The 21,372-nt window shown below is 55.8% G+C and overlaps 7 protein-coding genes across 7 annotated transcripts; 2 read left to right on the plus strand and 5 right to left on the minus strand.

Annotated features, from left to right (window-relative positions):
• Positions 1 to 1,097: 1,097 nt before the first annotated feature.
• On the minus strand, positions 1,098 to 2,373 carry B0T26DRAFT_796059 (uncharacterized protein; the record flags this gene model as incomplete). The annotated part of the gene is made up of 3 exons (XM_060446916.1): positions 1,098 to 1,396; positions 1,465 to 1,586; positions 1,882 to 2,373. 3 exons carry the CDS (start codon positions 2,371 to 2,373, stop codon positions 1,270 to 1,272), a joined length of 741 nt encoding a protein of 246 aa, XP_060289686.1. The 3' UTR covers positions 1,098 to 1,269.
• Positions 2,374 to 2,844: 471 nt separating this feature from the next.
• Positions 2,845 to 3,750, plus strand: B0T26DRAFT_757984 (uncharacterized protein; the record flags this gene model as incomplete). The annotated part of the gene is made up of 1 exon (XM_060446337.1): positions 2,845 to 3,750. The coding sequence occupies one exon, from the start codon at positions 2,845 to 2,847 to the stop codon at positions 3,748 to 3,750; it is 906 nt and encodes a 301-aa protein (XP_060289687.1).
• Positions 3,751 to 4,618: 868 nt separating this feature from the next.
• Positions 4,619 to 6,351, minus strand: B0T26DRAFT_539050 (PI31 proteasome regulator N-terminal-domain-containing protein). The gene is made up of 3 exons (XM_060435562.1): positions 6,061 to 6,351; positions 5,663 to 5,980; positions 4,619 to 5,547 (listed from the first exon to the last, which is right to left on the minus strand). Exons 1-3 carry the CDS (start codon positions 6,245 to 6,247, stop codon positions 4,865 to 4,867), a joined length of 1,188 nt encoding a protein of 395 aa, XP_060289688.1. The 5' UTR covers positions 6,248 to 6,351; the 3' UTR covers positions 4,619 to 4,864.
• Positions 6,352 to 6,771: 420 nt separating this feature from the next.
• Positions 6,772 to 7,278, minus strand: B0T26DRAFT_539034 (uncharacterized protein). Its single transcript, XM_060435561.1, has one exon. It carries the CDS (start codon positions 7,099 to 7,101, stop codon positions 6,808 to 6,810), a length of 294 nt encoding a protein of 97 aa, XP_060289689.1. The 5' UTR covers positions 7,102 to 7,278; the 3' UTR covers positions 6,772 to 6,807.
• A 177-nt stretch (positions 7,279 to 7,455) lies between these two features.
• B0T26DRAFT_660179 (armadillo-type protein) lies at positions 7,456 to 10,826 on the minus strand (the record flags this gene model as incomplete). Its single annotated transcript, XM_060439010.1, has 5 exons — positions 7,456 to 7,844; positions 7,926 to 8,047; positions 8,110 to 8,681; positions 8,756 to 10,412; positions 10,492 to 10,826. The coding sequence occupies 5 exons, from the start codon at positions 10,824 to 10,826 to the stop codon at positions 7,456 to 7,458; spliced, it is 3,075 nt and encodes a 1,024-aa protein (XP_060289690.1).
• Positions 10,827 to 11,356: 530 nt separating this feature from the next.
• B0T26DRAFT_735591 (DNA-binding protein) lies at positions 11,357 to 13,032 on the plus strand. The gene is made up of 2 exons (XM_060443251.1): positions 11,357 to 12,304; positions 12,412 to 13,032. Exons 1-2 carry the CDS (start codon positions 11,534 to 11,536, stop codon positions 12,607 to 12,609), a joined length of 969 nt encoding a protein of 322 aa, XP_060289691.1. The 5' UTR covers positions 11,357 to 11,533; the 3' UTR covers positions 12,610 to 13,032.
• A 794-nt stretch (positions 13,033 to 13,826) lies between these two features.
• B0T26DRAFT_659547 (uncharacterized protein) lies at positions 13,827 to 18,419 on the minus strand (the record flags this gene model as incomplete). The annotated part of the gene is made up of 1 exon (XM_060438959.1): positions 13,827 to 18,419. One exon carries the CDS (start codon positions 18,417 to 18,419, stop codon positions 13,827 to 13,829), a length of 4,593 nt encoding a protein of 1,530 aa, XP_060289692.1.
• Between the last annotated feature and the right edge of the window lie 2,953 nt (positions 18,420 to 21,372).

Here is a 21,372-nt window from a genome sequence, read left to right on the forward strand (position 1 = left end):
GTAAACAAACATCACTTCCATTCTCTCTGACCCTTTTTTAGCTTCTGCCCAACTGAGCCTAACACATACACGGATACCGACGGACTCGACCGTTGAGGATTTTTGTTCCAATATCGCGGTCCTCCTCGCCCCCGCTTCAGCCACCCACCATCAGCGCAGCACAAGTCTGCTAATTACTCAGCTCAGAAAAGGTACGTAAGATACCGAGCAAGGAGCCTCTGCTAACTAATCTGTCTCTACAATGGGCGGCGCGGCATCAAAGCCCATCGCCCCCTCGGACAGCGCCAGCTCGCACTGGTCATCATCGGCCCCGACCCCGAGCAGCTCGCGCTCCCTGTCGCCTGCCCGCCACGCCCGCCCTTGTCATCATCATTTCCGCCCCCTCGCCAGCCAGAAGGACGTCCTCGTCGTCGCCGAGGTCGAGACGGGAACGTTTGGGTCTTCGCGCGATGCTCTGCCCCTGTCGCCCCGCCGGCGGAGGGAGCTCGCCGCGTTGCAGCAGCGGACTTTAGATGATGGTATGAACGGTCCTTCTAAGAAGACGGGTGGTAGTACTGGCGGTTACTTTATCCAGCGCTAGTTTCGCTGGTGGTGATTTGTTGTTACTGGAGTTATCGGAGTTGTTGTTTTGGGAGGGAGGTTGTTGTCATAGCGAATGTTGGGTATTTATTTCTTCTGCGTTATAGTGTATTTTTGGGAATTTGGGAAGTGGTGATGGGATATGGGATTGTCATTACGAGCACCAGATTGTTTTGTGCTGAGGGATGATGAGACTGTGTATACTAGGTTGCACTCGGAGGATGCAGTGCAGAGGGAGTGCTGGGACACAAGTAAATTGCAAGAACTTCTGGTGGATGTTGTTCATGTCTTCTGGTGTTGTGAATTGTGTTTGAAATTTCTTTGTCGTTGGTTAGTTGCTGTCAAATTTCCTTTTCCTGTTCACGTACTAAATTCACGATGTCGAAGTTTCAATTAGTGAATCTTGAACAAGGCAAGGGAAGGTACAACTCTTTCGGCAAGTTACACTAGGAGGTAGGTTGGTCTGGCTATAATCGTGAGCTGCTACAACCAAAGATCAAATACGACCCATTTTCATTAGTTGTTGGTATCGAGGCGAAGGAAGGTGCCAGTTATGTTTGCGTTTATATAGCCAGGGTTGCTTAAAACAGCGTGGATTGAAAGTAAGATAAGGTACTCAACCTGTATAAAACCAAAAAATGCTACGCATGGTGAACGTGGTTAGTTTCGACTTCCGAGTCAATCCCGGCCTCAAACGTGAAGGTAGACTCGAGCGTCCTCGCCCATGGTGTGCGGCGGCTTTCCGTTGCGATCGTGCTTCGTGTATAGGTCACGTAGAGCTTCCACGCCTGCAGCTGGTGTGTTACCCTCCACAGGTCTGTGGTTGGTTGGTTAATTAGTTGGCGAATCAAGTAATTGTCTTTCCACCACGGGGTATCAACTTACTGGCCCTTGCCGCTCCAAATGCAAGCCGCTGGCTCACTCCTATGCGTGACAATCTTTCGAACCGGCAACTCTGGTCTGGGAGAGTAGACGAGCGTGTTCCAATCAACCTTCAGGTAGCCTCCCTGCACCATCCAGGAGGCGTCCACGTATCTTTAGGACGCCGAAAGCTGGCCCACTCAGCTCCCCCAGCTAGCGCAAGAGCCTCTTGTCTTCATTGGTGTACTTAGGGTCGTGAAAGTAGAGATCGACCCTATGGAGCTGTTGCTGCTGCTGGCCAGGGTGCGGATGCGATTTTCGAAACTCGTTCTATACCTTCTCCGGCAGTAGATATCGGAAACGTTCTTGGAACCACACGTACTCATATCACCGGCGGCGCATATAGGCATCCGCAACGGGACCCCCAAGCCCATGGCTGACCTGAATCAGGGCTGCGATGTGAAATGCAGCCACATGGCGGCGGAGAACCTGGGCTGCGCCGTTGAAATAGTACGGCTCGCTGGGATCCTCGGCGGCGGGATAGTTGCCCCCCTCCCTGACGTTGTTGAAAGTACCCAAGCTAAAACAGACAACCTTGTTAACCCCCTGGAGGCAGGTGGCGTCCGGGCGTCCGAGAAGCAGGTTCAGCTGCTTGCACACGCACGGCAGGGTCCCGGCCGAGGCGGGCCGGGCCTCCTCTCCAGCTTTCGCAACCAAGAACTTCATGAATTCCGTCAGGAGCTTTTCGGCGGGGACTGGACCTGGAAGGTTGTTCAAGTCGTTGCCAACATATATGTCGTCGGCATGAAGTGCTGTCAGGTACTTAGCGTACTCAACTGTTGTCCGGCGCCATCTCTCCTTGTCCTCGTTGCTGGCGTTGACACTCAGAGGGCTTCGCCCGCCAAACAGTTGGGCCTCGTCGATCCCGGGCATTTTGGCTGCAAGCGAGATGTGTGCTATTATCAAGAGCGAGTATGCACGAGAATTCTTGACAATGTCGGTTTCCCGATCCCTGAGCAAGCTGTCGAGGCTCGGGTTCTTGATCTTGGGCCCGTGAGAGAAACCCCCAAAGGGTGGGCAAGATTGAGTATAAGTACCCATCGGATTTCGCCACTCTCCATCCAACCTAATTGTTTGCTGCCCCCGTTTGGTTCTTGCCACTGTCACGAGAATAATTGAGTGTTGCGTCTCTGACAGCCATGAAACGGAACGACGCTTTGGTGACTCTCTCAGGTGGCGGATTTCAGCTCTGTCTACTTACTTAAATGCCCCTTCCTTCCCCTTCACGACCCCGTTCCGCAGCTAAATAGCCCTCGTGAGCAACTCAACAACCCCATCCTCAACGTCTTAAACGCCACCCAGCCTCACCCAGAACCAAAAGCCACACTCTGACCCCAGCCCACCATGTCCTCGCCTGATGAATACGCCAGCGCGTCTGGTGGCGGTAGCGGTAGCTCTGCCTCCCAAGCCCTCGAGGAAACGATCCAGACGAACGCCATCCGCCGGCTGTTCTGGAGCTACCAGCTGAACCCGTCCAAGGTATGCACGGTCGCGGGCACGCTCGTGGCGCAGATGAGCCCGAAACTCGACTTCAAAGCCATCAGCAAGATCGTGTGCTTCAACCTCGGGCCGTTCGCGACGGGAGGCCTAAAGGAGGGCGACGCCGGCTGGCCGCTGGACCTGAAGCCCATCCACCGCGAGTCGCACGACATGAAGCTGGCGCGGTACCACGACGCGCTGACCCGCGACGCGTGCCGCATCCTCGCTACGGTGGGCGACGCCGCCGCGGCGCTGCAGGCCATCTACCGGCACAACGAAGTGGTGGAGCTGGCGTGCTCCGACACGGCGAGCGACGATGGGCTGCGGCACGCGCGGTACAACGTCAACCGCGTGCACGTGCACTTCTGCGACGCGCGGTACGGGGCGCCGGAGCTGGCCATGCTCGAGGGCCGGATCCCGCTGCGGCGGCCCGAGACGCACGCGCACCGGCCGCCCGTGTACGACCTGTCCGCGTCCGTCGAGGTCCTGGAAGGCGTCCGCCGCATCGACCGGCACACGGTCGTGTACGTGGCGGAGCCTGGGGCGGCGCTGCTGAGCCTGGCGGCACTGCTGGGCATGCCCGAGGCCATGAAGCCGGCGGCGCTCGTGTGGAATGCCGTGGATAGCGCCGACCACGAGGCGCATGGGTACGTCAAGATGCCGGGCCGCCCCCCGGTGGGAGACGGCGTCCAGACGACCGACGACCGGCTCGCCCAGTATGTTCCGAATGCGTCGGTGCTGTACGTCCGGGCCGACGTGCTCGCGGCTTGAGCTGGGCAGAGTCGGGCATCACCACCGTGGAAAGTGGACTAACCGACTGACTGGGAACTGACTGACTGGGGACTGACTGGCTGGGAACTGACTGACTAGGGACTGACTGAATGGGAACTGACTAACTAACTAGGAAAGAAAAACCGAGAGGAGTAAGAGTAGACGAGTGTTGGGCATAATTTTGAAACGGAATGGGTTTCGCTATTGTTTGGGGCTGCTCATTATCTTTGAGCTTTAATTAGCTTAATTAGCTAGGCCGCTAATACACCCTCTTGTATCCCCTTCGTGATTACATGGTGATAGGTGCAGATCGTAGCACCGGGTATTCAACAATATTACCGGAGAGTTAGCTTGGGCTCAATTGTGTTCTAGTGGCTATTAGAAACGTGTTGTTGCCCGAAATACCTCTCAAATGTCTGGCACTTAAGGAGCGTAATTGAACAAAACTTTATTCAGGGAAAGTCCACTATAGACATTGCATACAGTACGAGTAGATATTCTTCTTATAACCACCCAAAACACACTCCACAAATACCTAACTATCTGCTCAAGAACCATCGAAACTAAGGGCGTCATCGAATATGGTTTAGAAGCAAGAGGGTGCGAAGAAGACACGGAATAATTAACGCACCGTTGAGCCTACATACATCCATCTCCGATCTCGGGCAGGGCTGGTATTTGCGTTGCCCACTCTGAGGTGCTAAACTACAAACAGGAAGCGAATAATATACTAAGCCTTGACATAGAATCCACTAACATACGGGGCGGGGCATTCATGAGACACAACCAAAGTTCTCAAACGGACCCCTTTTCTCATTTTCTTTCTTTTTTAACTCCCAATGTACCGAGTTCGGACCTTCAGACGAAAAAAAACCCAAGAAAGATATAAGCGGGGTTTCATAAGCCTCGATAGAAATGAGAAAAGCTCATATGAGTACAAATACACGGCAGTCGAAATAACACAAAAGCAAAGCCCTCCGAGCAACAATTTACCGTTCATTTTCCCGTAGCTCGTTCATACATCCCTCGAATGAAACAAAACAAAACCGAGCAGACCAACACAAAACGCCAAACCGTAAAGCTCGTCTCGTACAACAAGTCACAAACAAACCATCTAAATAATATCCCCGCCCCATCCGCCACCTCCAAACGCTCCTCCTCCAGCTCCAGGCCGCCCGCCGCCAAACCTCGGTGCCCCGCCTGGGCCTAGCGGATCCCAGCGCGCGCCAGGCGGGATCTGCGGGTCGAATTCCCCCCCTCCTCCTCCTCCCTGGCCACCCCCTCGCGGGCCCTGGAACAGCGGGTCGTCAAACGTCGGGTGCATACCGCCGCCGCGGCGGCCGCCAGGTCTCGCGGGGCCGCCCAGGAACCCGCCGCCCACGCCGCCTCCGTTGATGGGGTCGTTCGGGCCGAGGCCCGCGGGGTAGAGGTCGCTGCGGCCAAAGTCGAACGGCGAGCGCGCTCCTGGGTGCGGCACCAGCAGCGGCCCGCGCGGCGGCTGGTTCACCTCGTACTCGTCCTCAAAGTCTGGCGGCGGGAAGTCGCCCGCCGGGAACGGGCGGCGCGCTGGCGCCGCGAGCGGGTCGATCAGCGGGTACGGCCGCGCCGGCTCCGGCAGCGGGTCTGGCATCTGTGGCGGCCCTTGCGGGTTGCGCGCGCCCGACCGCAGGCGAGCGTCGGCGTCGGCGTCCTGCCGCGCTGCTCGGTCGTCGGCGTCCTCTTCCTCCTGGTAGCCTTCTTTTTGGAGCCCTGGGATCAGGCGCTGGATGATGTTGATCTTGAGGAGCGATGCGAGATCTAGACAGAAGGTGCGGGTGGTTTATTAGCATTGCTGTTGAGGGCTATATTGGGAGAGGGCTGGGGAGTGTATGTTGATGGCGAGGATTCCACCGGAGTGGGAGGGCAGACTCACCCTTGATCCGGTCTTCAGAAATGAACACCCTCTTGAGCTTATCAGACAAATCGCTGCGGTCCTCGGCGCCCTCAGCTGTCATGGCGATGCGCACGGGGAGGGCCGCAGACGAGATGTAGTCGCGGGCGGAGAGCTCGAGGCGGGCGATGCGCTCGTCGCCGACGGCCAGGCCGCGGATTTCCATCTTGGCGCCCATGCGGTCGACGCGCACGACGAACTGCATCGACGACTGCGTGTGCGCGTACACGAAACTGTGCGAGCTGAGGCTGCAGTTCCACTGGGCGGGCAGCCGCGGGGCGAGGCGCGTGCATTCGGATTCTGGGGTTACGCAGCAAGCAAAGCGTTAGCAACAAGCGGACCGACCGGGAAGGCTAGGTTGTGGACTAGCGACGACGCACCAATCTTTTGCTCCTCGTCAAAGCCAAGCAGCCGGAACCCGAGACTAATCATGCAGGCGTGTGTGAATAGCGAGATGGCGTCGAGCGAGCTGCTCAGATCCGACGTCGTGTCATCCTTCCCGTGGGTCGGGAGCGCCTCGGCCATGCGCTCCAGGGCGGCGGCCGGGCTGAGTGGGTTGGACGTCATGGCTTCGCTGCCGTAACGTCACGCTGCCGTAACGTCACGCGATATTCTGGTTTCTGCGTGAGCTGTAGTTGGTTCGGTGAAATGCGTCAAAGTCGGTTGGTTCGAGCTGGTGAGCTCTGTGATTGCTTTGGACCGAGGTGTAAGAGCATGGGAAGAATCCAGGTGAGGAGAAACGAGGTCAACGTCATGGGCTCGCTGTAGTCACAGTGATGTCTGCCCAAGTGGGTAATTACTTGTGCGGGGTTACTGCACAGGGTCTCGGGTGTCAAAGCTCCGTAGCGAAACGCGCCACCCGCTTCAGCCTAAAAGCTGCGGGGCTCATCGTTTGCTGGCCCCTGTTCTGTACTCTGTACCAGAGGGTACGGTGCAAGTACATGTACCTGTACATACATACCAGTCAAAGTTACTCAGGAGGCCAGGTTCACCATTCGAATCAATTCAGCTTCGCTGACAGTGAAGTCTTGGGCCAGACCTCCAGTTACACTTAAACTACCAAAACGAATATAAGAACAAGGGTCGAATTACTACTATGATCGGCAATTAATCCACACGGGGACCGTCTAGGCTGGTCTGCCCGCAGCCCCGTCGTGCTTTTGCCTGTCTGTTCTGGGATGTGCCATGTGCGATACTACTAATTTCTCCCACGTGGTGGAATATCCGTTGCTTCTACCAAACCATGCGAAGGAAAGAGCTGAGAGAAAAATAAACGCTGTGCTACGAGAGAGAGTGTGTGTGTGAGAGGGAGAGTGAGAGTGAAAGGGAGAGTGAGAGGGAGGGGACCCATCCGCAAAGGTATCAACATCAATGGACAAACATCTGACTAAGATGAAGAGGATAGTCTTGAGAGCCGCCATGCTCTCTCTCTGGCCCTTTTTCGCTCCTAGCCACTCCTCGAGCCACTATGCATGCTGCTCATACATAAATAACAAGAAACCCACATGTACCTACCTACTTTATGACAAACCAGACCCAAGGCAACAAGCCTCGGCCTCCTCCAGGGCAGCTGAGATCGTGCTGTCTCTAGCACCAAGCCTAACTATCCTGCACCCGTTATTGGTGAGCGCATTTCATTGCGCGAGACCCCGATATAGATCTGGTAATATTCCCGCCGCCGTAGCCACCAGCGCTTGCGAAAGTGGAAAGAAAGGGACTGAAAGAACCCTTCTCATCCCCGGCTGAAGCGCGTCATGATTCACCTCACCGCTCTCTTACTGCGCCGCGAGCTCATGAAGCTTCGTCTTCTCGTCTTCGGTAAGCATGGCGAACCAGCCCTGGAAGCCGGCCGTGTTTTCGCGGGCGGCGCGGATGAAGAACTCGGTGAGATATGCCTGCGTCTCGTCGTCAGGTTGCTTCGAGTTGGTGCTGTCGAGCCAGCCCATTAGGTCCGCCTTGGTGCTTCCAAGTGACAGATCAAGCATGTCGCCCGGCTCGTCCTCCCAGCCCTCATCGCCATCGTCGTCCTCGGCATCGGCAAAGTCGGTAGCTGCCGCGGCTGCTAGATCAGCCGCGGCTTGGACGCCAGATGCCGAGAGGAGATCCTCAATTAGAACCTTGAGGATCTTGAGCGGCGCCGGGATGATGGTGTACTGGTCTGGGTCTGGCAGATGATTAGCTGTAAATTCAAGTGAGCCAAAACCCAAGTTGAATGGGTCCCGCCAGGCCATCGGAAACGACTTACCTTGCCTTGACCGAGACCTCGTCAGTATCCTATCGCTGCTGGTTATTATCAGATCACCCTTGACCTGCGTCTGGGCCACGCGGGCATCGTTGAGCGAGTAGAGTTTTGAGAGGGCAATGACGCTTTGATGAGACGAATTAGCTCAGGCCTCTGTGAGATGTGGTGTTCTCATATGTTGACTTACTTTTGACGTATCTCGTCATAGCCAGCAAAGCTGACGGAATTCTCAAGCCACTTGCTGAGGACGACCTGAAGACCGCTCTGGCCGCCGATCTGGATCTCGCTTAGGAAATTCACAACGTCCTGGGCCCCGACAAGTGAGAGACGGGCGAAGATGCTGATGAGCGACTGTATGAAAGCTGCTGCCTGCGCCGTCTCTAGGCGGGCTGCAACGGCCTGGAGGAGCTGCGGCAAAAATGGACCCAGCCTCTCTTGGCCGGCTTTCTCGACGAGCTCGGCAGCCAGGCCGCCAACCTCGGACGCGGCATTGTCCTCAACCAGAGGACCGAGCAGACGATCAATTATGAGGAGGCAGACCTCCAAACCGGAACGGCCAGTTTCGTCTTGCCAACCAAACACCTGATGGTGGTCATGCATGAGCATGTACCTGACCGCCTCGGCACCTGGGCGCAAAATATCGCCCTCGGTGGAGCTCATCAAGAGCCGATTGAGCTTCGGGAGGGTAGAGGCAATGAACCCAGTGGGGAGAGGCTCCGCGCCATATTGAGCGAGAAGAGCCAGCAGCTCCGTCGCCAACTGCAGCACTGTTAGCAATCGCAACTGGGACAGGCCAGCAAAGCCAAAGGGGAAGTCGGGAAAAGAAGAATTACCGTGACTAGCGGGTCGTCCTGTGTCATATTGGCAACGTCAAAGGCGCCTATGATGGACGGCAAGACTTTGGCGCACAGCGCCGTGTAGGCGGCCGACTCACTCAGCGTCTTGACGGCCGACTCAAACGTCTCGCAAACAATCATGGTGACCTGGAAGTTCGAGGCGCCATGCTTAGCAATTACAAAGAGCAGGTCGATCGCCTTGCTGTCCGGCTGGATAGCAATGCGCATGTCCATGCTGATGGCTTGACGAAGTGTTTCGAGGAGGGTTACCAAGAGGTCGTCGGCATCCTCCAGCTCGGTGAGATCCTTCGCCTCTAGGAAGTTTTGAATGGCCAAGATGATACTGAGCTGTCTATCGGCCGGGATACCTGTAGCGATAAAGCCCTCGATTGCCTTGACACACGAGACCTGCACGAGCTCGGAGCTGTCCATAGTCGTCGACTCGATGGCCCGGTCAAGCAGTGCTGTCGCCGGCTGGTAGCTCTGGCACAAGACGCCCGCAACTAGGAAGCCCCGAGCGCGCAGAATTGGCTCGTCTTGCCTGCTGATGGCATAGTTGACAAGTTCGAGGTAAGCGCCTGCGATACCGTCCGGGACCGGCTTCTCGCAGTCCTGGAAGTCGTTTAGGAGGGCATTGAAGAGGTACAGCGCCGCTTCTTGTCTGCGCCAGTCCTGGCGTCCGGTGGTGAAGATGGTCTTTGTGTACGCAAACAACCCCTCGAGAGCCTGTTGGCCTAGCCATTCCGAAAGCTTGATCAGAAGGTCACCGCAAGCGGTTCTGGCGGTGTAGTTGGAAGAGAGCGAGGTCTCTTCGGCGAGATAGAGCGAAATATCGATATCCCACAGACCTTCCTCCTCCTGGGTTATCTGCGAGTAGGATACAAGCAGCTTCATGAGGTCCAGGACCCAAGGGGTGTCGTGGGCGGCACCATGGGCGGCAATGTCGGCCCGGAGCTGCTTCTGTACAGGCGAGGCTCGCATGCATTGGTTGAGGAAATCGAGCTCGTCTAGAACAAGGAAGTCAAGCGTGAATGGGAGACCGTCGATATCCTCAAGACGCCCCTGCGCGTCCGCCTCAATGAACAGTTCCTGGTACGAGCCCTGCAGCCTCGAGAGCTCCTCCCAGGTGGCTTTGAAGAACGTGGGGCTCTGGGGGAGCAAAAGGATGGAGAAGACAGACTTGATCTTAATCAGAGTCTTGAGGGCCTGGACCTTGAGCGCGACAGGGCCGTACCAGCTGTCGGGCTGCGAATCGGCGCCGCCACGGTCGGGGAGCGGCGTATTGATGACCTGCTCCAGGAACGGAAGCCACCCCTCGAGAACCTCGCCGGCAAAATTCCTGACATCTTTCTTGTGGTCGTCCTTGACAATATCCATGAGATTGAAGCAGCTCCTAAAGACGAGCACTGCCAAGCTGCGGTGGGTCTCCTTGCGGTTATCGTTAAGGGCGACGTCGTAGCACGCCTTGATGATGTCGCGGGCCACGGAGAAGAACTGTTCGTCCGACAGACTCTCTTCGACCAAGTCTTGGAGAATGCATAGAGCGCCGTGGAGTTGGTTGTCTGTTCCCGCGGGCATGATGCCGAGGACGGCGGGGAGGAGAGCGGGCCATTGGTCGGGGAAGTCGACCATGGCGATCTTGGAGACGACATAGCTGGATTATACGACATTCCCCGGTTAGTGTCTTGGCCCGACAGAGGGACTACAAGGCTTGGGGAATGACTTGAGCTAACCTAGCGGCAAGCTTCACTTTGCGCTGGTCTTCGCCACGACTCAGCACCAGCTCGAGGACAATGTGGCGGAGCTGGTCCTTGACCTGGTCGGGAATGGGGATGTGAGGCCCATCGCCGCCCTCGGGGCTCCAGTTCTCCTCGAGGAACTTCCGCAAGACGGTCAATGCAGACTGGCGGATCTCGACGGGGGCTTCCACGTGGGCGCCGATGCGGGCAAGCGACAGAGGGAAGTCGGGATTGTTCCTGGCAAGTGCAAGCTCGAGCTCGGCCTGCCTGCGTGGTGCCTCTAGGGCCAGCTGCGTACTGGCGAGCAGCTGCACTAAGTGCTCTTCCATCTTTAAACAGCTTTACCTTTAGCCGTCTGTTCCTATTTTCGTTTCGAGTGGGGAGGCCAGTGCTGGCTGGGGAGACGGAGCTAGCGTGCACGCACTTGATGGTTAAATATTTGGCTGAGGCTAGGTGGTTTTGTTTTGCATGTAAGGTGAAACGCGAGTTGACCAGCCAAGGTAAGCTTGCCGAGTAGGGTGGAAGTAGGCCGCAGATACGTAGTGGTGGTATGGTTCAGTCAGCAATAAGGTTTGCTTGCAGAAGGTCCCTTCTTATTTGCAGGCGGTGGGCAGCCCTGTCAAAATGGCGAGTGTGATGTGGGGTTGAGCGCGACCAGTGGGTTGAGACGCGCTGCTTTCGACCTGGCAGGGGGAACAGTGAGGCCACAGTTTAATCACCACCAAGTCTAGTCATTGGGTGTAAGTTCGCAGTTAACTGTAGGGATGTGGGTACCATTGAAGTCACATGCTTTGGCGTTGCGGGACTGGGCGAAAAGGCAACGCGTCACCCTGGCCAACCCCGCGATTGTCAAAGGATACACCTTCCGCGCAAAGAGCTTCACGAAACCTCGAGCGACTGAAAGAGCTAAGAAGATCTTCTAGGCTTGACGAATTGGCAAGATTTTTGTAGGCTGCCGATTAGCTAGTATAGTGTTCTTTTAAAATTTCCCTTTTTTTACTATTCGGTTTCTTTCTTTAGAGGCTTAGCTGCCGCAATGCCCCCTCCTGTCACTCGGGCTCCAGCCCCGCGCCCCAACACAGCAACCGCAGCCTCGTCGTCGCCATCCCTGCCCCTAGACCAAGGCTTCAGGCTCTTAACGTCGTTCAACTCGTTCCTGACGGTCGCCATCCACAACATCCTGTTCTACAGGGGCATCTACCCCGCATCCACCTTCCTGTCGGCGCGTGCATACAACCTGCCGGTGCACCAGAACCGCCACCCCAAGGTCTGCTCGTGGATCCGCGATGCCGTCGACGCCGTGGCTGCCCAGATTGCGGGCGGCCATGTCGCACGCATCGCCGTCGTGGTCCACTCGCCGCCTCCTGCTGCCTCTGACCCATCATCGTCATCCGAGTCAAGCGGCTTAGCGGCGGGGGACGAGCAGCAGAGGGCAAAAAGGCTGCCGCCGCCCGGCTCGGTCCTCGAGCGCTGGATGTTTGACGTAAGCCGGTTTCCGGCGTGGCCAACTGGCGGGAGTGCCGGGGGCGACGCCCCCAAAGCTATGCGGGATTTCGGCAAGATGCTTTCAGAGCAAGCCTGCCACGAACAGAGCCGCGACAACCCCCCCTCCAATAGCAGACCCCCGTCCAACGCGGCGGCAGGAGCGTTACGAGATGAAAAGGTCAACTGGATAGACGTGGATGAGCAGTTCCGCGGCGCACTGCGGCGGATGGCCTACGCAGGCGAGAAGATGGACAGTCTTCCTGAGGGATGCACGTTCACGATAGCAGTAGAACTGCGGGACGAAGCACTGGCGCCGATAGGGGTAAGTTATCTTCCTTTGCTCTCTGTCTCGTTACAAAGGGGTCCACGCGTGAGTGATACAAGAGACGTGGGAGAGTTGACATCTCATGCCGTCATCCGTCCCAATAGCATCCACAGGCTTGGATCCCCGCGAAGCCAAATCTACTATCTCCTGGAGTCGAAGACCGATTTGGGCCGACGACTGAGGCTAGAAACGATCTGGCCGGCGTCAAGACGATGCCGGTGCGGTCAGTCGAGGCTGGCCCTCTGTTCTTTGAGTGCTGGATCGAAGAAGCACAGGCAAGAGATGAGACTGTATATGATTGACCGTAGGCGCCGCAATGGCATGGCAAACTGTTGTGTTTTGCTACGCATTCAGACAATGCGGATTCCGGCAGGCAGTCAGCAGAAATTAGCTACCTTGCCGTAACTATCTACATCAACTGTACAGACTTGAAGAGGGGAATGCCGAGCAGCCTTTTTGCGGGACAACCAAAGGTCTTCATTGTGATCCTTCTGCCTGTGAGGCTGGTGTCCACACCCGTAAGAGCTCCAACAGGCACCCTCAGAACCTAAACCGGAATCTCAGATGACCAACAATGCATCCGTCTCGACAAACCCAGAAAAGTTATCTCGGTTTAATGTAATTAAAGTGCGACTCTCCATTGTGGGATATCGTCGAGAATTGAGAAGAACCCAACCGCAGCCGAGAGTAAGTCTATGGTCGAAGTTCTCACAAACAGAATTACATGAAAATTCGCCAGATAACACACAAGTATATGTGGGCCACAGCAGAGGAAGAAGCGTGCGTGTAGTATGAGTGAACATTGAAGCGAACATGATAGCAACAACACCCTTCACGCTTCATGCTATCGTATCGTACAAAGGAGTTCCGAGGAGCCACCACTCCCACTCTCACTCCCGCTGTCACCACACCACACCGCACTGCATCGCTCATACCTGTGTGTGTATATGCGTATGTGGCCCACTGAAGCCAAGTTCATCATGATCTCGTGCCAATGCTGTCCGTATTTATACAAGTCAAGTCCCAAAGTCCAGTCCAAACAAAGCAAGGCGCCCAGACGAGACGGCACAAAAACCGCTTGCCTGATTTTGCTTTGGTGCCTCTGCTGGTCTCTGCTGCCTCAGCCGCATTAGAGAACAACGTATACCCAACAGAAAAGCAGAAAGTAGAAAAAAACCGATACAATGAAATAAAAAACCCCTTCACGAGCGAAAATGCCCAATGCTCTGCCTCCCTCCCTCCCTCCCCATCCCGCCCGCCCGCTCGCCCGTGACCCATAATTTATATTTTGATCGAACCATCAATCCATGCAGCCCCACCAGAAAAACCACAACAGAATACCCCCATTCCAACCCAGCCTTTCCAGGCCCAAATTCATTGCTCCTCCCTGCCAGGGAGGGATAATGTCTTCCCGTTATCCCTGCCAGCCCCCGCCGACCCATTCCATACAATAAAACTAGATAGATCAGCCCATATTAGACAGGCAGACAGACAGCCAGCTCGCTCGCTCAGAATTTCATCAGTGGTCTCCGCCCACATCTCTGCTCCCCTTGAGCAGGGTCCTGAGGCTGACCATCTCGCGCCTCAGGCGGGCGTTGTCCTTCTTGACCCTGGCCGTCTCCTCGCTGCTCTCTTTGACCTTTGTCATGAGCTCCTCCTTGTCGTCGCGGCCTTTGCCCTTGAGGGCCCTGACGATCTTGCCCAGCTCCGAGTTGAACTTCTCGTAGAGGAGCTCGTTCTCGGCCGTCGCCTCCTTGTATAGCTGGTCGATCGCCTTGACCTTGGCCTCGGTCGCCTTCAGCGTCGCCTCCATGTCCCGCTGTATCTCGGTATGCCGATCCTGCAGCTCCTGCATGGCCTGGGGGACTCGGTCCTCCAGCGCCTTGACAGCCGCTGACAGGTTGCGCAAGTCCGTGGTGGCCGAGCGTGGCAGGGCAGAGTTGACGCGAGCCATGTCTTCAGAGATCCGCGAGAGTTCTGACTTGAGCGAGGCATCTACCTCCTCAACAGCCTTCTTCTGGACCTGGAGACGCTCGCGAAGTTTCTGGGGCGACTGGAGACGGAGTTTTTGCGTGGCGGTTCCGGTCTTGGTGGGACTGGAAGTTGGACGAGTAGGTGACTCGTTCCCATTCATGGGAATGCGCGACGGTTTCAACATCGGAATTTGAGATGGTGAGAGGGTCTTGCTTTGAAGCTTCAACTTGTCGCCGTCTAGAGACTGCTGTACAGGTTGTTGTTGTGGTTGTTGTTGCTGCTGCTGCTGCTGCTGGAATGTATCCCCAATATTCTCCTTCTGCCGTGAGGAGCGTAATGGTTGTGTCATTGAATGTGGGCTGATCGGTATCTTTGACGGCGACTGGCTTCGAGAAGACGAGTTGAACTTTTCAGACGTCTGCTGCTTGTTGATGCGGAGAGGCATCAGAGGCGGGTCTTCGAGACTCGCGGCTGCCAGCAATGTCTTCAAATCGGAGAGCGAGCTACGCCGTTTCTTCTTAAGAGACTTCGCCTCTGCCGTCTCGACTTCAGGTTCGCCAATGGTCTCGAGCCTGTGGGAACTTGCAGGCCTGTGCTGTATATCATCGAAAGCGCCGGCTACCGGGGGTCTATCCCTAGACGCTGGGCGACGGAGCTTGTTGGGAATCGAGCCTGGGATCCCCATATCAACCGATCTCGACCGGGACGATGCCTTGGACAGGCTTGAACTCTCGCCAGCTCCAGGGTTCCTCGCATGCTTGCTGAGAGAACGCCACATTGACGGACGCTCCGAGTCGGTTTTGCTGTTCTGGCGGAGGATGTTGTCAAACCCAAACTTCCTCCGCAGTGAGGAGGTGTTGGAAGTCATGGACCCTGTGGCAGACTTGTGGCTTCGGCTGCTTGCATTCAGGGAGTCATACGCCGAACCTCCGAGATTGAAGCTGGCGGCAAACCCAGAATCCTCAAAGATGCGGTCGCAGTCCTCCACCAAGCGGTCGAGAAGATTGATATAATCGGGTGCTTTCCCATTATCGGCCAGGAGCTCCGCAAATGCAAGTGTCAGTGCGCCTCTATCACCGTCGTTACTGCAGCCATCCAAGAGATCTGCCAGGAGTTTGATGAGGGCGGTGAAAGCGCGACGGTTCTGGGGGGCCATGTCGCCGAACAGGAAGCGCACAAAATCAGCAAAGTCGCCAGGGACTTTCTTCGAGGCTCGGATTTGGAGTGCATCGAGTGTCTGCATAGTCATAACGGGTCCTATCTGTTCGCTCCATGCAATGCGGCAAAACTTCTCGAAGGCCGCGAATATCACCTCAGTGCCTAGCTCTGAGGAAGCATCGAGATCATAGGGGAATTCGATCAGCCGATTGTAGAGGTCGTTCACCGAAAGTTCGTCCGCAAACGATCTATTGAGCAAAGAGCGGCCAACGAAAAACCCCTTCCGCGCCTGCAGGCTTGCCACATAACCGGTAAATGTCTGCTCAAGACGAACTAGCGGGTTCTCTAGGCGGTCCCCCTCGGCACCTATTCGACCTCCATCTCGATTACTCAGTGAGCCGGAGGTCATCGTCAGATCTTTCTGGCTATTATTGCGTCCAGGTTGGCCTGAGAAGAGCGTCCCGGAATTTCCTTGAGGTGCCCGCTGATGCTTGGATGCATTGATGACCGTGGTATCGGTCGTGAGATTCAATGAGGATGTGTTGTTCCCCGCGAGAAAGTTGGAGAGCATCTTCACCGGGGAGGACGCAAGAAAAGACCTGTTGTTCTTCTCTACTTTAGAAGTCATGTTGAGGCCTCTGAGAATCTTGGTGTAATAAGAGACCAAGGCAGGGACAAGCCGTGGATTGGCCACGCTGAACTGGTTACTGAGAAGCTGGACGATCCTGCGCGACATTGTGGGGAGTAAATCCTCGAGCGCAATGTCGTCGGTATAGTTTTTGCCACTCAGACCTAGCGTGTTCATGGAGATCCTTCTCATGTCGCCGCATTTGACCTCAATGACAATCTCAACTCCGTAGTGCCCGACGGGCGCACCCTTAGTGCCTTTCTCGTTGTCAATAACAACGCGGATAGGAGCCGGTTCTTTGCGGCCTTCAATCAGTTGCTCGGCGGCCTCCTGGAAGACGGCAGCATACAGGCCGAAGTTGTTGTCTTGCATTTTGACTGAGCGCAACGTCCAAGCAGGATCTTCCCTCTCCGCCTCGGCAAAACGGCCCTCGATCCTCGCCTTGACAATATCTTCGGCCCATCTGCTGGCTTTGCCCTCATACGACTCCCTGAGCAGAAAACATCTCGACGTGATGGCTTTGCTAGTGAAGTACGATCCGGCATGTGCCCCTTTCATTTCCTGGGTCGATGTCATCCAGACAAGGCTGCCGTCAGACGACTCGGTGAAGCGGACGTCGGCGAGATTGTGCCAACCAGTAAATGCAAACTCCCAAGTTCCTGCCCCTCCGGCAACATTGGTCATGGAAGCAAGCAATCCCGCAGGCGAAGGCTTGTCGATCTCGCGCAAGAAGTCGCGGCCTGTCACCCCTGACTTTGTCTTTTTTTGGAGGATGACGATGCAGTCCGAAAAGAGGAGGAAAATGCCCGCTCGGTCCTGGTGGTCGCCAGTAGGCGGACTAATATCATATGGCGCAGCAAGTTCGACAAAGTCTGTGGCATGGAGTAGCCGTCCTTGCGGCTCAAGATCCAAGGGCCAGCACTCCACCATTGCACGCAGGCGATTAGTAATGTGAGGTTTCTCTGGCAAAGGGTCGTCCATGGAGCAGATATTTGTGATGATGTCCCTTGCGCGAAGCATCAAGTGCAAGGCGGGGTGTGTAATAGGAAGGCAGCTAACGATCTGGTCAATGAATAGGCTGTAACGGGGAAGTCTCTGGACAGGCTCTATAAGGAGGGAGCGGATGGTCTGCTCTCCCGTCTGGGCGACGCGTTGGCGAAAGCTCGACTGCTGATCCAGGAAGGAGTTGATAATCTGAGGGAAGTTCTGACTTGCTCGGATGTAGTCCTGATAGCAGTCGGTGAAATTGGGAAACCACTCGAGAAATATTCGTGCCATAGCCAGCGCCCCACTGGGATCTTTGACCCTGTTGGAGCCTCCCAGGCGTGGCGTGGGGAATGGAAGTTCCATATCCCTCAAGGCATCCTCCTCAGTGTCGTCCATAACCCGGCGCATTTCTTGCATGAAGGCCGTGTTGACTTGCAGTATGCTGTCGACCGATTTTGGGAACAACCTCTCAAGGTCTTGCTCGGTCGGGCTGTTGCTCTCGGGCAGTCGATGCCTCGCGCTCTGGCGAAAGTCGTCGGCAATGTGCTTGACCAAGTCGTTGAGTTTCAGAACGTAGCGTTCTTCAGTGTCGACCAACTCCCCCAATTTCATGCGTAAGTCGACCTTTTGGTGCTTGTTGAAGGACTTGCTCCGATTCAACGAGTTTGGCCGTGACGGGGCTCGTCGCAGCTTTGTGGTCGGCACAAAAAGAGGCTCCCCAAAGAGCTTCACGAAGGGAGTATAGCCGCCATACTGTCGCAAAGTTGGGTCTAGGATGTCATCCTCATCCTCAGGCACCACTTCGAGATCGATAGACTGAAGGGGGACAATGGACCCGGGGGGAAGCACCAGGTCGATGTCGACATTGCTGGTGTGCTGGGTCTGCAGCGCATCGCCTAGAATCCGAACAACCTCGGCGGTGTTGTCGGCCTGGACGGCAGACTTGGCGAGATCTGCGGCATGCTGCTCGCCGAACAAGTTGGGGGCCGAGCCCGGTCGCCTGCCGCGCGTCGTAGGATACTGATTCTTCAGGTGGTTCTTCACGGCGTCGGGAAGTTCGCTGAAGTATTTGTAGAGGCCAAAGGCGAGACCCCTGCAAATCTCGTCGCCCTGGAACTCGCGGGGAAGGTGGTCGACAACGCTGTAGAAAGGCGAGTTTGGGGAAATGGTGATGCGCGGGAAGGATTGGAAGCCAGCCGGGGTGTAGACGTGTATCTGGATCCGCGAGCTGTTGAGCGTGTAGTTTGCTGTCGTCGAGGGACCGTGGAAAATCAAGACAGGCAGGTGGCCGAGCAAAGGGTCGCTGGCGTAAAAGAGAGTGAGGTGCTCGGGCGAGAGCGCCAACTCCTCCGTGACACGAACCATGGTCGCCTCAATTGGTCGTGATCATGGCTCTATGTCGCAAAGCCCAGGAAATTTGGCGGTGGTCGAGTCGGGCGGCCAGGCGACCTGAGCTTCGCGGGAGTTCCGGGGAGAAATAACCGCGGTAGTCTGGGTTCGAGAATCGCGCGGGACGTGAATCGGCCGGGGAGAATCTCGGAATAGATACGAAGTAAACAGACGGAACACAGTAGGCAGGGAGCGCGTTCGGGATCGAGGCGCGAATCGAGTCTTGCGAGTTCTGGTGTCGGCGGCGGCGACGGGATCGGGAGGGTACGTATTTTCGGTCGGTTCCTGCAGGTCGAGGGGCACTACGGCAGTAGCGCTCTGCAAGTGTCCGCGTCGTCAAAACAAACCAATGCAGCTTCGCGACACAACAAAAGCGCAAAAGCACCGATTGCGATTGCGGCGCCAGGCAAAGCAAAGAAAAACGGCCGGAGCACAAAGGTTGTACAAGAAGCGAAAATGCGAGTGGTCGGTAAGCCAAGGCCCGAATTGACGACGCAGCGCAAAGATGCAGCCAGCAGCAACCAAGCTTACTCGGTGGAGGTCGAAGGTCGGAGGGGTTAGGTTGCTGGGCTGTTAGGTACTGTACTGGGATCGAGCTGCGATTCGAGGCTGACAACACGGCCTGGCGCAAGCTAACGCGTCCAGGGCGCGTTGGAGCTCGGACCAGGCGATCCACTTGGTGTAAACAACCCTGGCGCTGTTGACGCACGGATGCCATGACGTCCACTCCATCCATCCGTTTTCCAGCTTAACCAAGGTACTTCCGTCCTCCATCTCGAGCGTCGGATAGCCCACGCCATCAATGGTGACAGGAAATTGACAAACGGTAGGATTGGGAAATTTCTACTAGTATTAATACTTCCTATTTGAGTAAGGATATAGTGAACAGCAGCCAAAAAAAAGAACTAGAAATAAAAAGAGGGGCTCGTGTTATTTTATTGCCTGTGACGTTGGAATCTGTCTCGACTCTCTCGACCAAGGGTATATCTTGTAAGCTAAGCACGACCTGACAATATTCTGGACCTTGAAAATCTACAGCCTTGCCGCTGTAACAGAAAGCCCACCATCGGATCTAGGGTTAGGGTTAGTCTTCTCGCCGAAAGCCTACCATCGAATCTCTTTGCATTGTAGGTTGCAGCCGCCAGCATCGAATCTCTTTGCATTGTGGATTGCAACCGCCAGTACCGGAACAGAACCTTGCCGAGCGTGTGGTAGTTCTCAGTGCCTAGTTGACTGCCCTGTCGACTGCCCTGACTACCCTGACTACCGCGTCAGCCCGACTGTGGACTGAACCTTCCTCTTCTTCTTGCCAAGCTCGCTTCTCTCGTCAAATGAGAGCTCTCTGGCGCTGCCGGGGATCTCGGCGGCAACCTGGAATAGGATTTTACAAGTTGGCTACCCCGACTGCCCCGACCGCCCGGGCCGTCGTAGCCATCGTCCTCGCCCTCAGAGATGTTGGCATTATTAGTTGTCGATATGTTCTTTAGGGTTGGACGATATTGTATCGTCCCTCAAAGCCTATTCCTGCCGCATCGACCGCCCAGTCAACGACTGCGTACCGAGGACTAATAGGTGGCGGCGGCGGGAGTGGGGGAGGCGCGGCCCGTCGTTGCTGGCCGTAATCTTTGACTCGCCGGGCATTGCTGACGATGACTTTCGATTCGCCGGTAATTGCCGACGATGACTTCTGATTCGCCAGTCATTGCTGACGATCACTTTCGATTCGCTGTTACATCCGGCTGACTTGCCACCGCTGGCCCGGCCCAGGCCGCAAACTGACGACAACGTCGTCAGCCGCCCTGTCAACCTCCTTGCCCTCCTGCAAGTCAGCCAGCCAGTCAACAAGCTTGTTGACTGCCCTGTCAGTTGACAGCCGCATCAGCCGCCCAATTTGTGTTGTTACATAAAACCGACCTGAAATTTCTGGGGGTAGGTGATTTTTTTTTTTGGGGGGGGGGGGGGGGTTGGGGTTGTGTTTTTCTCCTTTTTTTGTTTTTCGTTTGTTTTTGCTTTTTGTTTGTTTTTGTTTTGTCGGTCTGACACAAGTCGACTCTGCCCACCATTCCCCAATCGTCCTTCCCCGCCAAAAGCCCCTTCTTCTGTCTTGTACTCTCTTGAAGCAGACATTTCCTCTCTCCACAGGAGCTTGATCTTTCAAAGTACATTGGCCGATCTAGCTGCGAGGCTGTGCGATTCGAGAGGTTATTATGAATCACCCGAGACCACCTTTGACCTAGAGGTGGTCTAAATCTTGCGAGATAGAAGCAATGCGTGGAGCAACAGGGATGTTCTGATACCAGAATAGGACGCTTCATGGGTGCGAATCAGAAGCACCAAGTGCCTGCCCACGCCTTGCCAAAGTTTCGAAAGGAGAAGCCCGACGACTATATCCCACCCGTCCCCGAAATATATTACTGTCGAGCGGCCTCGGGCTCGGTGGGTGCCGCCCGCCGAAGCAACGGTATGGGTGCGTTCGCGATGGTTTTTGGGAGTCTTGCAACTCTAAGACCGTCTCCCAGCTCGTTCGGCAACGGAGATCCTACTACGGCTTTTCGAGTTCTCGGTGTGACCGAATTGGATAAAGCTTCGTGCTTGGGGGTCGCTGCCGGGCCTCTCGCGAATACGCGAACAAAACATTCACGATCGTACCAGCGTTGATACAATAACGGCTGTGGATTTCTCGGAACTCATATAATACAACACCCAAGAAGAAGTAATTACCAGAGGCGCCTCTTTGTTCCGGCACCTCCGCTACCAACCAACGATCTGACAGACGCCGATACGAGCATCTCCGCACCTGCCGTAGTTACGATTTCTACTCTCAATCAGACAAGAGCCACGCTCGCCTCTGCTCAATGCAAAAAGTTTACAGCTTCGAGCTGGTCCCAACAAAAGCTTCTCCAGATTGATGCTGCGGAGAGCAGCAAAC

Source organism: Lasiosphaeria miniovina (genome assembly GCF_030549165.1).
Source record: "Lasiosphaeria miniovina strain SMH2392-1A chromosome Unknown B0T26scaffold_9, whole genome shotgun sequence".
NCBI lineage: Eukaryota > Fungi > Ascomycota > Sordariomycetes > Sordariales > Lasiosphaeriaceae > Lasiosphaeria > Lasiosphaeria miniovina.